Below are 14067 nucleotides of genomic sequence, written 5' to 3' on the forward strand. Positions count from 1 at the left end.
TTAAGAGCAGAGCTAGGCAATGACATGGAGGTAGAAGCAAGCAATCTTAGTGATAGATTGGATTTGAAGCTCAGCTCAATATATGGAGCACTGAAATGAAAGGATACAGATGAAGCCCAATAGGCAACCAACCATGTAAATTAAAGTTGTAAAATCCAACACCCACCTTTTGCCGTGATCGCTGTAACAAACATCTCCTCTAATGCGGTTTGCTTTGGTTTTATATCTTTTAAATGTGATAATGTTTTTTCCATATAACAGGCTGCCATTAAACTGGCCCAAACAGCAGGATCATCTGCAAAATAAAAGCCAGTCCAGCATATAAAAACAATTACTTAAGTCACAGTAAGTACCAGGTAACAACATTCATTATTTTTTCATGCTACAACACACATTAGCAGAATGATAGTCTGCTGTACTGCCATTTTGAGTTCTAAAACAGGAAAATACTAAGGTAATTATCTTAACTTTAATTTTACATTTAAAGGTGACAAATGGTGATAGTTTTTTTTTTAAGAAACCAAAATGTTAATCAAGCCATTTTTTTTGTTTAAACAGCAGTGAACAGAATCCTAACTATTTCAGTTTTCTACTTGGTATGTTTGTTCAATTGGATGTCATTAGCCTTATTGGTAAAAATTTGGCCAATCAGAATTTATCTGCAATAATGTTTATTTTGTGTCTTTAAAGTGGTTGAACAGCCATTTAATGGCTAAGAACGTTACTGTGCAAAGCACGAACATGAAGGAAATAAAGCACAGCAGTGAATGCAAACAGGCCTAATTCACAGACATGGCTGTTTCTGGATTTTAAATGTAGAAACAAGGAGTAAACTATAATTCAAGGTTTAAAAATTATGTGCATTGTTTGCATTTGTGGCTTGTATTGAAAATTATAATTAAATTAATTCCTTGGTTAGTTATAATCCATCTTACACTTGTAACAACTGGAACATTTAAACCTCACAAGGAAGAGCCAGCAAGAAGATAGAGCAAAAGTCAGTAACCATTGTTTACAGATACTGGAAACCATCAGTTAGGCTTAATTTTGTGTAGTAGCCAGAAGGCTCCGAAGCAGGCAGCCATTAATCTATTGCCGTCCTGACTAAGGCTTTTTGCCTCCAAGGGAAGGGTAAATGGCATTTTGGAAAAACTGGAAATAATTATTGATGGGGAAGTAAAGTTGGCATTCATCGTAATCTATAAGGGGGCCAACAATATAGAAAAGGAAAGGCCTGAAGCCTTATCAAAAGAGTAAAGTAGCTTAGGAAGGAGGTTTAAGGGCAAGATGTAATGGGTGGTTCTCCAGGTTACTTCCCGAGCCACATGCTAGAATAGGAACAGGTAGGAAGATTAGGGAACTCAACGTTTGGCTAAAGATGTGCTGCCAAAAAAAGTTTCTGTTTTCTGGGGCTTTGGCATCAGTTTTGTGGAAGATGGGAGCTACTCTGCAAGGTGAACTACATATGAAAGAGAAGGAAGCTACACAAACAAGTAAATCAGATAAATGGGGAAGTGACCTGTGATTCAAACTAGGAAGGAAAGGGACATGGACAGTAAAAGCAAAATAGAGAAGGGAGGTATACAATTATAAAGTAATTTAGCAAAAAGGCAAACATGCCAGAAGAATAAAGGGCCGAGGGAAAAAAGAATGATCAGTTATGAGCAGAGGAAAGACCAAGATAAAAAAAAATGAGCTGTTAGCGTGGGACGAACATCAAGGCAAAAAGGAGTAGCATTAAATACAAAGAAAAAGAATGTGCAGTGCTCAGAACGTAGGAAATAAACTGTGGGAATTTGAAGTAATTACTTCTCACAGGAAGATATAGATTTAATAGCACAACAGAAACCTGGTTGCAAACTTGGCAGGAGTGGAAAATAAATATATTGGGTTACATTATTTTTAGGCAGGACATAACAGGTTTTAAAGAAAAAGGTGCAGTGCAATATTCGTGAATGAAGGAATATATGCAGCAGAGAAGACTGATGCACACATTGGGCAGAAAAAGTGGCAGATGGAATTCAATGTCTTGCGAATGCGAGGTAGGACGTTTGACTTTAAAAAAAATATATGTAGTAACTGGAAGAAGGCTAAGTGATGTGAAAGAGAAATAGCATTTGGGGATCAGGTTCACAAACCATGAAAGCAGCACCTCAAATAGATATGGCAATTTGAAAGCAGCCAATAAATTGCCTCAACATTCTTCCAACAGAGACGGTAAAACACACATTCATTAGCGTGCTGTCTGGTATGAGGCAATAGAAATATGAAGAAAGATTTCAAAAATTGGAACGATTTTCATTAGAACAGAGGTAATTACAGTGTGATTTGATAGAGGAGTTTAAAATTATGAAGAGATTGAAAATAGTATATAAAAATAGACCATTTTCTTGAATGGTCCCGATTATAAGATTAAATGTAGGCGATTTAGGCTTGAGAGTAGTTTAGTTTAGTTTAGAGATACAGCACTGAAACAGGCCCTTCGGCCCACCGAGTCTGTGCCGACCATCAACCACCCATTTATACTAATCCTACACTAATCCCATATTCCTACCACATCCCCACCTGTCCCTATATTTCCCTACCACCTACCTATACTAGGGGCAATTTATAATGGCCAATTAACCTATCAACCTGCAAGTCTTTGGCATGTGGGAGGAAACCGGAGCACCCGGAGGAAACCCACGCAGACACAGGGAGAACTTGCAAACTCCACACAGGCAGCACCCAGAATTGAACCCGGGTCCCTGGAGCTGTGAGGCTGCGGTGCTAACCACTGCGCCACTGTGCCGCCCCTCATAGGTTTTTTTATATATGGTTTGTAAGGCAATGAAATGCATTGCCAGTGTCAGTGACTGATGCAGAAGCCATGAGGGTTGATAGTTGAAAAAAAGTGGCTTATGGGAATAGGATAGGCTCATGGGCTTAGGACTGCCGCTTGTATGGAGGATAAACACCAACACAGGCTTGTTGTGCTGAATGCCCTGTCTCCATGTTGCAATTTTTATGTAATTCTGTGATATTATTGTTAAATCAAAACCAAATGATGTTGGCTGATATGGTAATCTGTTGCCCCAATTCCAACACTCCTTCGTGGAGGTGGGTTGCTCATCAACCAGAACTAGAAATATTTAGATAACTAGTATCACACCATGCTTAATAGTGAGTTCATGGCCAGTGAATTCACTGTCAAGTAGTCCGTTAACAAATACTCAGTTAAAATCAGCACTGATAACAGAACCAAGGATATGAAGTTACTGGAACATCTTTTGGAGGGTTTAACATGTTCTTTTGAGACTGATAATCTTGGTAGATTAGTGTCAATTTTGTATCAAATTTACCATGAGGATCTCAAGTTTAATACTTGCAGATTTGTTTCTGCAAAATTGCCTTCCAATAAGATAAAGAGTCTTGCCGAACCTTCAAAAAAGATGAACCTGGAGCCAGAGGCCAAGCGATGCTTTTACGACAAACACAGTGAGTCAAATGGCCTTTGGTGGCCTATGACTATTTTGACACATATTGGGCAGGTGACGGGGAAAGTATTTTTTGCTTTAATTTGAAACACAGACTGGCATTCTTACCTGGATACAGATGGACTGCCTTTTGGATAGTCTTTAATGCGTTATTCTTTTTATTGTCTGCTGCATGTTTACCTGCTGCCAACTGATTTACGGCACTGAACAAAAGAGCATTCTAGAAGAGAAAAAAAACCAAACTTAGGCACTAAACCATAAATGTTTCATGTTAAGCTGTTTGACTTACAGCGTAAATTTTTTCAAAAATTATGAGTTGCAATTTGCAAAAGGCTGAAAAATAAACATAAATAGCAGTATAATTATTGCTTTGTTTGAATTTACCTTTGCATGATGAAAACTTAGAATCTGTGCAATATTGCCAGCCACTGCCCCACCCTACAGAGAAAAATTTGTTTGAGAAGGTCAAGAAACCGTTTCTGATTATATCACTGCACAAAACTAAAATGACATAATACCAAAGTGCTTAGCAGTTGAATTCAGATATCTTTTTCTCCACCAAGAATTTTGCATGTTGATGAACTATTATACATTTGTTTATAAAGAATTTGCAGGAATATACCTTAATACAAAGAGTGTTTTGGTGTATGCTATTCAGACTGTTATGTGCTTTACAGCAGGAGGCATTTCTGACTGTGCTCATGTGGGTGTTATGTTGTAGAAAGCCAGCTGGTGAAGGATAGAACTGGAGCCAATCTTTACACACTTTTAGAAGCACTTACTTATGGGGTAACATATTACGAGCATACACCTGCTAATTCAACAACCAAAGTTCCAGTCTGTCGGGGAGGTAGCGGGAGAGAGTTGTTGTTTTTGCAATGCCTGGAAGGATGAAGGCATCTTCCTTCATTTACGGGTGTGGTGAACTACTTATTGGGCAAGGGGGAAATCTAGTTGTATAGACCAAGAAACAGGAGCCAAACAACCTGGTAGCTCTTTCACAGAGACTGAAGTCCACTCACTACAACTGCCATATATCCCATTGCTGTTCTTCCTATATACACTTGTGACCAACATTCGCTTTAGGATGCGCATGTGCATGGCCACACAGCATGGAACATACATGCATTGAAATAACTTCGTCAGTTTGTCAGGAGAAATTTCCAGCATAATGTAAGTCATGACTTTTAAAATGTAAACTGCCGATGGACAAAAAAAGTAGTGCTCAGAGGAATTTGGAGCCTATCCAGTACAAAGAACTTAGAGGGAACAGTGCTTGTGACTGGGGAGAGGGTTGTGCTTCATCACAGGGCCTATAGCCGTTACTATAATTAGTGTCCCTGTGCATTTCCTGATGTGCCAAGGGCTAACAGACCTATTGGAGTCTTGGAGTGTTGAAGAGATTAGCAGAGTTATGGTGACTGTGGGATGCTTCTGGATCCCTTTTCTGTGCATGGTGTTTATGAAGGGCTAGTTGTAAATGGGAGTTGGTTAGGAGACTTCGGCCTCCATTTTCAGCTATGAATTTTGTAGGGACATTATACTTCGAGCCAGATTTCCTGAAGGAAAAAACAGAATACGTAATACATGTCAAATCTCTTCCTTTACTTGTGCTTTTGCTATAGTAATAGCTAGCAACTAGTGCACATCATATTAGAACATTACAATCGCTGCCCATTCAAATTGCATCCTTCTGTGCTGTCCTATTGGTCTATTACCATCAACTTTTCCAAGCAGCAGTATAATTCCTTGTGACTCCCAAATAATTTACCTAAGGTATGCCATTTTTCTCATGATAAGCAACCAAGAGTTACATTAAAAACATAATAAATTCTCTTGCTAGTAAAGTATTAGAAAAAATATATATCCTCTAGCAACAGGATTTTAAACAAAAATATAGACAACTTACTTCTGCCACTTGGGGAGTATGTTGAGGAACAATTCTGGATAATAATGTCCAAAGGGCAGGATCAGCTGGATTGCTGGAAAGGAATGTTTTTAACATTTGTAATAAAGTTATAACTTTTTCAATTAAACTATTGTTATGATCCTTTTTTTTTTGGGGGGGGGGAATATGCAATGTGTCTTTAAGACAGCAAACGATCAGTACTGCTTTAAGACAGCAAGATCAGAAGTTACCAAGGAAACGTGGTTGTCCTGGATACAGCCAGAGACAGAGAACAGGATATACAATGTTGTGATTGACTTTTAAAACTACCTGAAAAACTGGCTTCTGCAGTGACAGTTGAGAAACAGACACAGACTGTTTTGCCAGCATGTATGGAAGGAAATAGGAAATATCTCTCTGTCTATTTAAACCCTATTTATTATACTCTCAGAATTCTGAAAAGTCAAGCCAGATTAATTCTTTTTTTAAAAAAAACAAATCGTTGATCGGTGTTCATCGTTGGAAAAGGAAGAGGGGCACTTCGGCTACCGAACTGGACTGCTGGGGTTTCCTATGGTTGAGGAACTTGTTTTTTTACCCCATTGGACGGCTGCGAGGACTTCAAGCAACCTTGGACTGTTCCAGATTGGAAGATTCCACTTCGTCAGAAGCGTAAATCTGCAAGGACTTTACTGTTTTATTTTTAGATATGGGTTTATCTTAGTAGTGTTCAAGACATTTAGTTTTTTCTAATAAACAGTTAATTTGTCGATCTAAAGATACCTGGTTTGGTTCGTCTCATTCGGGAATGAATAGATTGTTCAACTCGGCTGTGGCTTTCTTTAATTTGGCAAGTTTAAAATGACATGTTATGCGATCTGTGCAGTGATGGGACTGAATTGACAGTGTGTTGTTCCTACTGCAATCAGAATTATATATTTTGATTGGGGGCTTTGTCTTGAGTGGTCATGTCACGACACTGTGAATGCACTTTTTTGTAAAAGAGTTTAAATTGCATGATACTGAGATTGGTAAGTAGCATCAAGAGTTCCCCAAATATTCTTTTTTTTTTTTAATGGAGTGAGTCCATACACTTCAAAATTCAGAAAACTTGTCATTGCAACAGGAAGTGGGTAAAATAAAGCTGACATGCAGAATCTACTTCTTGATTACAGAATTTACATTATAACAACTAAGATGCCACCAACAATAACTGGTAATGACTGAAGGCAACAGTCTTCACAGGTTCCAGGTAAGCAGAGACCAGATGTAGAGCTATGCAATCTGCTGTAAGGACGTGCAGAATAGGCACTGCTACTCGTAACAATGGTCAGCGTCAGCATCAGCCTCTCACCTGTTCCCACCTCTTTCCAGCCATTCTGCAACAATAAAGGTTTGTACCCTGATATGGCAAACAGGGCCATTTGCTTCACAACTAATCAGCACCAATTCCACAGCTACTAAGACACTGGGGCTGCTTCATCACTTGCCTCCAGACCCTATTTCATGCCATCGCATTAGTTTCCTATCACTTCATTTTACCTATCCTTTCCTATGCCTCTCCCCTTTCAGCTTTAGGAAAAGATGGAGCTGTAAATAATCATGATCATAAACTCAATAAGTAAAATTGCATACAGTCAACGCACTATATTTCAGGTGAGCTTTGCACTCGCTTCAAGCCATTTGTGATTAAACTGTAACATTGCCGGTACTGAGTCTGTCCAGCTGGCTTTCTGATGTACATAATTTTGCTCAAATTCTTGGTATGTCCTTAAAATTGATTCAGTTTTGAAAACCTGTTCTTTACATAAGTCGTCTCAATTTTTTTTGGATTCAAATTTTGCATTTTAAAAAATAAATGATTAATGATTTTGGAAAACTTCACATCATCTTGCATCTCTGCAGTCTTTCACTGAATGCACACAACTACATCCTGCTAGAACTAATAGTTAAACTCCTTTAAAAATAAACTAAGTTAAATATGTCAACAATACAGGCCCAGGCTAATGTTTTACTTAAAATAAGACCCACTGTATTACAATGACCATAACTCATTCAAACCTGCAATGATTGATTTATATGGACTTTTATTTTAAATTCCTGATTGATTTATATCTTCTAGAAATTTTTCCAAAATAGTTCATAAGGAAAACTTTAGCTTTCTATTTATGCCACATATCATGAGTGCCAAATATAAATGTAATTCTGAATAATTAAGAGTAATAAGTTTAAATTAAAACATGTTTTAAATGTCAAGCTGCAAGGGCAAATTTGGAATAGTTCTGAACACTTGAATTCTCATCTGTATATTAAAGTACAAGTTTTACACTAATTTTCCTTACCTATGAACAGCTTTGGCGGCCTGTCTCTGCACAGCTAAGCTGTTACCTTGCAAAGAAAACATCCCTGAAGAAAGAAGGCATGTTTCATAAGTTGAACTGATTTTATCCGAATGTTTGAACAGTTCATTAAGTGCTGCTGTAGTGAGGGTGGTATCCTTCTTCGACAGGCCCAGAGCGCACAAAGCCTGCAGACTTTCCATACTAGGCTCCTTCAGCATGGAGCTGTTAAACAAAGTCAGCAAGAAGTAGAATTAACAAAGCAAAATTAACTTTCCAGGTTATGCTATTTTATGATGTCAGCATTCAGGATTTGTACCCTTTCAACATCTACTTATCTAATACATCTAAAATTCTTAAATATATTAAAAGAAGAAAGGAGTGAAGAAGAATTTATTTAGTGCTGCCACTGTAATTATGTAAGCAATTCTTACAGCATTTTGTAGACAAAACACAGACCCAAAAAGAGCAATTAGATGGTATGACCAATTAATCTGTTTTTGGTAATGTTGGTAATTAAAACACAGAACTTCAAAGGTGATAATCCCTGGATTGTTACCTGAGCCACGCGCCAATTGGCATGGGGTCAAGCAGATTAGAGAATTCAACATGTGGTTCAGAGTGGTGTTGAAAGAAGGGGTTTTGAATTATGGGGCACTGGCACCAGTACTCAGGAAAGAGGGAACTGATCTGTTGGGATGTGCTCCACTTAAACCAGGCTGATACCAGTGTCCTGGCAAATCGTATAATTAGGGCTGTGAATAGGCCTTTAAAGTAACAGAGAGAGGGGAAGGCTCAGGCAGAGGGAGAATTAGAAATCCAAAGAGAAAGGTTAAGTCAATAGAACAGTGTAGTGATGTGGATAAAGACAAGCAGAGTGGGACAGGAAGGGAGAGACAGTCTAATGGTAAGAGTGCATCTTCGAATAAGGTCCATGCAGGGAATAGTGGTAAACAAAAATTAAAGGCTCTTTATCTGAATGAGTGAAGCACCGCGATTATAGATAAATTAGTGGCAAATGGTTTCGATCTAATCGCCATTACAGAGACATGGGGCTGGATTTTAATAGCCTGCCACCGCTTCTGGCAGTGGGCGAAATAAATATTGGCCCGCGCGATGGCACATTTAAATAGCCGGGGCGGCCCGATAAGCTAATCGCATGGAGGGGGAAGGCTGTCCGACGCCGGCAATGGCGCCAGATGCCTATGCGCAGGTGCTAACGCCATCTTTAAAGGGCAGCCAGCCCCGACAGCAAATTTGAATTTTAAAAGATGTATGCTCCCAAAATTTTCCAAATAAAATTGTAATGTGCCTTTTCCACCCCCAATAACAATTACATTATTTTTTCTCTTACCTGCAAAACACTTACCTTTGAAATCTGTCCTTCCCCCTCCCAGACTGTACAACGTTTAAAGTTCACCCCTTCCCACCATTCCCTACACTCTACATTTATTTGGTGCCCCCCACCCCACCGCCACTAAAAATCTCAACTCCTCTCACGTCCCCACCAGCGTTACGCCAGCTTTCCCCAGACTGGGAAGTGAAGGCGTGGGAGTGCCGGCCGCCACACTGAAGATCGTGGCGGGCCCAGAAGATTGGAGGTGAGTGTATTTAAATTTATTCATTTTATTGAGTTACATATTGAAATGCAGGTCCCGTCGCCCAACGGCGGAGGGGCCACCATGGAGCCTTGTTGCCACCAGGAGGACCGGATCGGGCCAGGCCCTCCCAGCATTGAGCTTTGTGGTGGACCAATGCCGGCACCATCTTCCTCCCACCAGCACCCCCACCCCCCATCACCACGGAGCCCGACGTCGAGGCCCCGGTAAAATCCAGCCCATGGCTCCAAGGGCATGGATTTTATTTTGCCACCGCCGATTATCGTAAAAGATGGTGGCTTGCATGTGCAGGCTTTAATCCGAGGAGCCACTGCTATATTATACCTGGCGGCTCATTTACACGGCTGGAGTGGACTGCACCCCCAACGAGGGCAGCTCCAGCCTCCACAGCTCCAGCAACCCGGGTTCAGTTCTGGGTACTGCTTGTGCGGAGTTTGCAAGTTCTCCCTGTGACTGCGTGGGATTCCGCTGGGTGCTCCGGTTTCCTCCCAGCCAAAGACTTGCAGGTGGATAGGTAAATTGGCCATTATAAATTGCCCCGAGTGTAGGTAGGTAGGTGGTAGGAGAATGGTGGAGGTGTGGTAGGGAATATGGGATTAATGTAGGATTAGTATAAATGGGTGGTTGTTGGTCGGCACAGACTCGGTGGGCCAAAGGGCCTGTTTCAGTGCTGTATCTCTCTATGACGTGGGTGGGGATCCGTCCCCAGCAACGGCGTCCAGCGCCACTGTGCAGGCACCATTTTTAAAGGGCTTCCAGCGCTAACATTGAATTTCAATATTTAAAGTAATAGGCATGTTAATACTTTGAATGAAAGAAATCTTTCCATCCTCTCTCCCACCCCATCCAATATCCATTTACTTCATTCCTTGCCCTCTCACCACCCAAAATACCTACCTTGAGTAACTGACCTTTCACCCTCAGTTTAGTAATGTTTACCTTCAACCCCTTCCCACCATCCCCTCTACCAATCGGAATCATTTACCCCACTCCCCACCTCCCGCACTGAAATAATTTCCATGCTCCCCCTCCACACCAGTGTCCCGCATCGAATCTCCGAATGGGAGTGACAGCCACTGCCATCAATATGGCAACGGAATGGACGGTGGGAGCGGGTAAGCATTCAATTCAAATCATTTTCATACATTTAAATTTTGGCCCCGTCGCCAAGCAATGGGGGGTGGGGGTGAGGGGGCGCCATGAGGCTTCGCCACCACTGGCAATATGGAGCCGGGCCTTCCCGGTGTCGAGACCTTTGTCAGGCCGCTCCCAGAGGCATTTTCTGGGCTCCCCCGCCACGACCCCTGATGTCGGGGCCCGGTAAAATCCAGCCCAAGGTGACCAAGTTTCGGAAATAAATATTCCAGGATACACAACAGTTCGAAAGGACAGGCAGAATTAAAAGACAGGCAAAATAGAAAAGGAGGTGGGGTAGCCCAGATAGTAAATGATGACATAAGGACATTAGTGAGAAAGGATCTTGGCTTGGAAGATCAGGAAGTGGAATCAGTACGAGGGGAGATTAGGAATAGAAAGCACTGGTGGGAGTGGTTTACGTATGAGGAGAGATTGAGTCAGTTAGGATTATATTCACTGGAGTTCAGAAGAGTGAGGGGGGATCTCATAGAAGCCTATAAAATGCTAACAGGACTTGACAGGGTAGATACAGGAAGGATGTTCCTGATGGTGGGGGCGTCCAGAACCAGGGTTCATAGTCTAAGGATACAGGGTAAACCTTTCAGGACTGAGATGAGGAAAAATTTATTCACCCAGAGAGTGGTGAGCCTGTGGAATTCGCTACCACAGAAAGCAGTTGATGCCAAAACATGGTATGTTTTCAAGAAGGAGTCAGATATAGCTCTTGCGTCTAAAGGGATCAAAGGGTATGGGGTTACTGGAACAGGTTACTGAGTTGGGTGATCAGCCATGATCATAATGAATGACAGAGCAGGCTTGAAGGGCCGAATGGCCTACTCCTGCTCCTATTTTCTATGTTTCTATCGGCCCCCTAACAGTAGTTATACCACTGGACAGAGCATTAACAAGAAAATTATTGGACCATGTAACAAAGACAATGTAGCAATTGTGAGTGGCGTTAATCTTCATATAGACTGGACCAAGCAAATTGGCAAAGGTAGCCTGGAAGATGAGTTTACAGAATGTTTATGTGACAGTTTCCTGGAGTAATACATCATGGAACCAACTAGGGATAAGGATATTTTAGATCTAGTACTGTGTAAAGAGGCAGGGTTCATCAGTAATCTCCTAGTAAAAGATCCGCTGGAAAAAAGTGATCATAATGCAATTGAATTCCATATTAAGTTTGAAAATGACATACTCAAATCACAAATAAGAATCTTAAACTGAAACAAAGCCAGTTACATAGGTATGAGCAGAGAGCTGGCTAAGGTTGATTGGGTAAATAAACTAAAAAGGTATGGCAGTGAATAAACAGTGGAAAACATTTAAATAAATAATTCAAAATGTTCAACAAAAATGTATTCCAATGAAAGACAAAAACTCAGCAAGGCAGATTCATCCTTGGCCTACTAAGGAGGTTAAGCATAGTATTAGATTAAAAGAAGAGACTTATAATCTTGCAAAGAATAGTAGTAAGTCTGAAGATTTGGGAGTGTTTTATAAACCAGCCATGGGACACCAAAATGTTGATGAAAAGGGAAATACGAGAATGAGAGTAAACTAGCCAGGATTATAAAAACAGATTGTAAGAGCTTTTGCAAGTATATAAAAAGGAAGCAAGTAGCTAAAGTAAACGTTGGTCCCTTAGAAGCATAGAGAGGAGAAATTATCATGTGGAATGAGTAAATGACAGAAGCATTGAACAAATACTTTGTGCCTGTCTTCACAGTAGAAGACACAAGTTACATACCAGAAATAGTGTGTAACCTAGAGGCTAACAAGAGTGAGGAAATTAAGATAATATCAGCAGAGAAAAAGTATTGGAGAACCTGGAGGGACTAAAATCCAACAAATCCGCAGGACCTGATGGACTACATCCTAGGGTTCTAAAAGAGGTAGCTGCAGAGATATTGGATGCGCAGGTTATGATTTTCGAAAATTTCCTTGATTCTGGAATGGTTCCACCAGATTACAAGTTAGCAAATGTAACACTGCTACTCAAGAAGAGAGGGAGAGAGAGAACTATAGGCTAGTTAGCCTGACATCAGTAGTTGGGAAAGTGCTGGAATCTATTATGAAAGGAAGTCTTAATAATTCACTTAGAAAATCACAGTATGATCAGACAAAGTCAACATAGTTCTATGGAAGGGAAATCGTATTTGGCAAATTTATTTGAGTATTTTGAGCATCTAAGTAATAGGGTATATAAAGGGGAACCAGTAGATGTAGTATACTTGGATTTCCAAAAGGCATTCGATAAGGTGCCTCACAAAAGGTTAATACACAAGATAAGGGTTCATGGAACTTTCAGAATAACAGCATCTGCAGTATTTTGCTCTTAATTAAGGGTTCATGGAGTTGGGAGTAATAGATCAGCATGGATAGAGGATTGGTTAATGGACAGAAAGCAAACAGTAGTGATAAATGGGACATTTTCAAGTTGGCAGGCTGTGACTATTGGAGTGCTGCAAGGATCTGTGCTATTTACAATCTATATTAACAACTTAGACAAAGAGACATAGAGTAATGTATCTAAATTTGCAGACGATACAAAGCTAGGTGGGAATGTAAACTGTGAGGACACAAAGAGGTTTCAAAGAGATATAGACAGAATCACAGAATTGTTACAGTGCAGAGGAGGCCATTTGGCCCATCATGTACACACTGGCTCTCCGAATGAGCAATTCATCTAGTGTCACTCCCACGCCTTCTCCCCGTAACCCTGCACATTCTTCCTTTTCATATAACTGTCTAATTCCCTTTTCAATGCCTCGATTGAACCTGCCTCCACAACACTCTCAGGCAGTGCATCCCAGACCTTAACCACATGCTGCGTGAAAAAGTTTTTCCTCATGTCGCTTTTGCTTCTTTTACCAATTACTTTAAATCTGTGCCCTCTCGTTCTTGATCCTTGCATAACTGGCAACTGTAACACCTGTCTACTCTATCCAGTTACATGGTTTTGAATACCTCCATAAAATCTCCTCTCAGCCTTCTTTTCTCCAAGGAAAACAGTCCTAACTTCTCCAATTTACCCATGTAACTGCAGTTGATCATCTCTGGATTCATTCTCGTTAATCTATTTTTTAGGCCGGTTAAGTGAGTGACAACAAGGTGGCAAATGGAGTATAATGTGGGGAAATGTGAGATTATTCACTTTGGTCGCAAGAATAAAAAAGCAAAATATTTTTTAAAAGGTGTGAAACTTGTAAATGTGGATTTTCAGAGGGATTTGGTGTACTCGTACAAGGAACACAAAGTTAGCATGCATGTACAGCAAGCAATTCAGAAGACAAATGGCATTTTGGCCATTATTGCAAGAGGACTGGAGTACAAGAATAAAGATGTCTTGCTACAACTGTATAGGACGTGGGTAAGACCATACCTGGAATACTTGAACTTGGAGGCAGTACAGCGAAGGATCACTAGATTGGCCCCTGGTATGAGAGGGTTTTCCTATGATGAGAGGCTGAGTAAATTGGGTCTATATTCTATGGAGTTTAGAAGGCGATCTCATTGAAACATACAAGATTCTGAAGGGACTTGACAGGGTAGAAACTGAGAGGTTGTTTCCCCTGGCTGGGGAAATCATGAACATGGGGCAC

At 40.6% G+C, this 14067-nt stretch overlaps 1 protein-coding gene across 1 annotated transcript in view; it reads right to left on the reverse strand.

Annotated features, from left to right (window-relative positions):
• skic3 (SKI3 subunit of superkiller complex) overlaps positions 1 to 14067 on the reverse strand; it is a 146721-nt gene that overhangs the window by 12516 nt on the left and 120138 nt on the right. The window contains exons 31-35 of the mRNA XM_068029718.1: positions 7707 to 7928; positions 5386 to 5458; positions 3861 to 3914; positions 3585 to 3696; positions 167 to 295 (exon numbers count right to left, since the gene is read on the reverse strand). Coding sequence (XP_067885819.1) covers positions 167 to 295; positions 3585 to 3696; positions 3861 to 3914; positions 5386 to 5458; positions 7707 to 7928 — 590 coding nt within the window. The remainder of the gene's footprint in view (positions 1 to 166; positions 296 to 3584; positions 3697 to 3860; positions 3915 to 5385; positions 5459 to 7706; positions 7929 to 14067) is intronic.

This window comes from Heterodontus francisci, chromosome 4 (genome assembly GCF_036365525.1).
Source record: "Heterodontus francisci isolate sHetFra1 chromosome 4, sHetFra1.hap1, whole genome shotgun sequence".
NCBI classification, from domain to species: Eukaryota; Metazoa; Chordata; class Chondrichthyes; order Heterodontiformes; family Heterodontidae; genus Heterodontus; species Heterodontus francisci.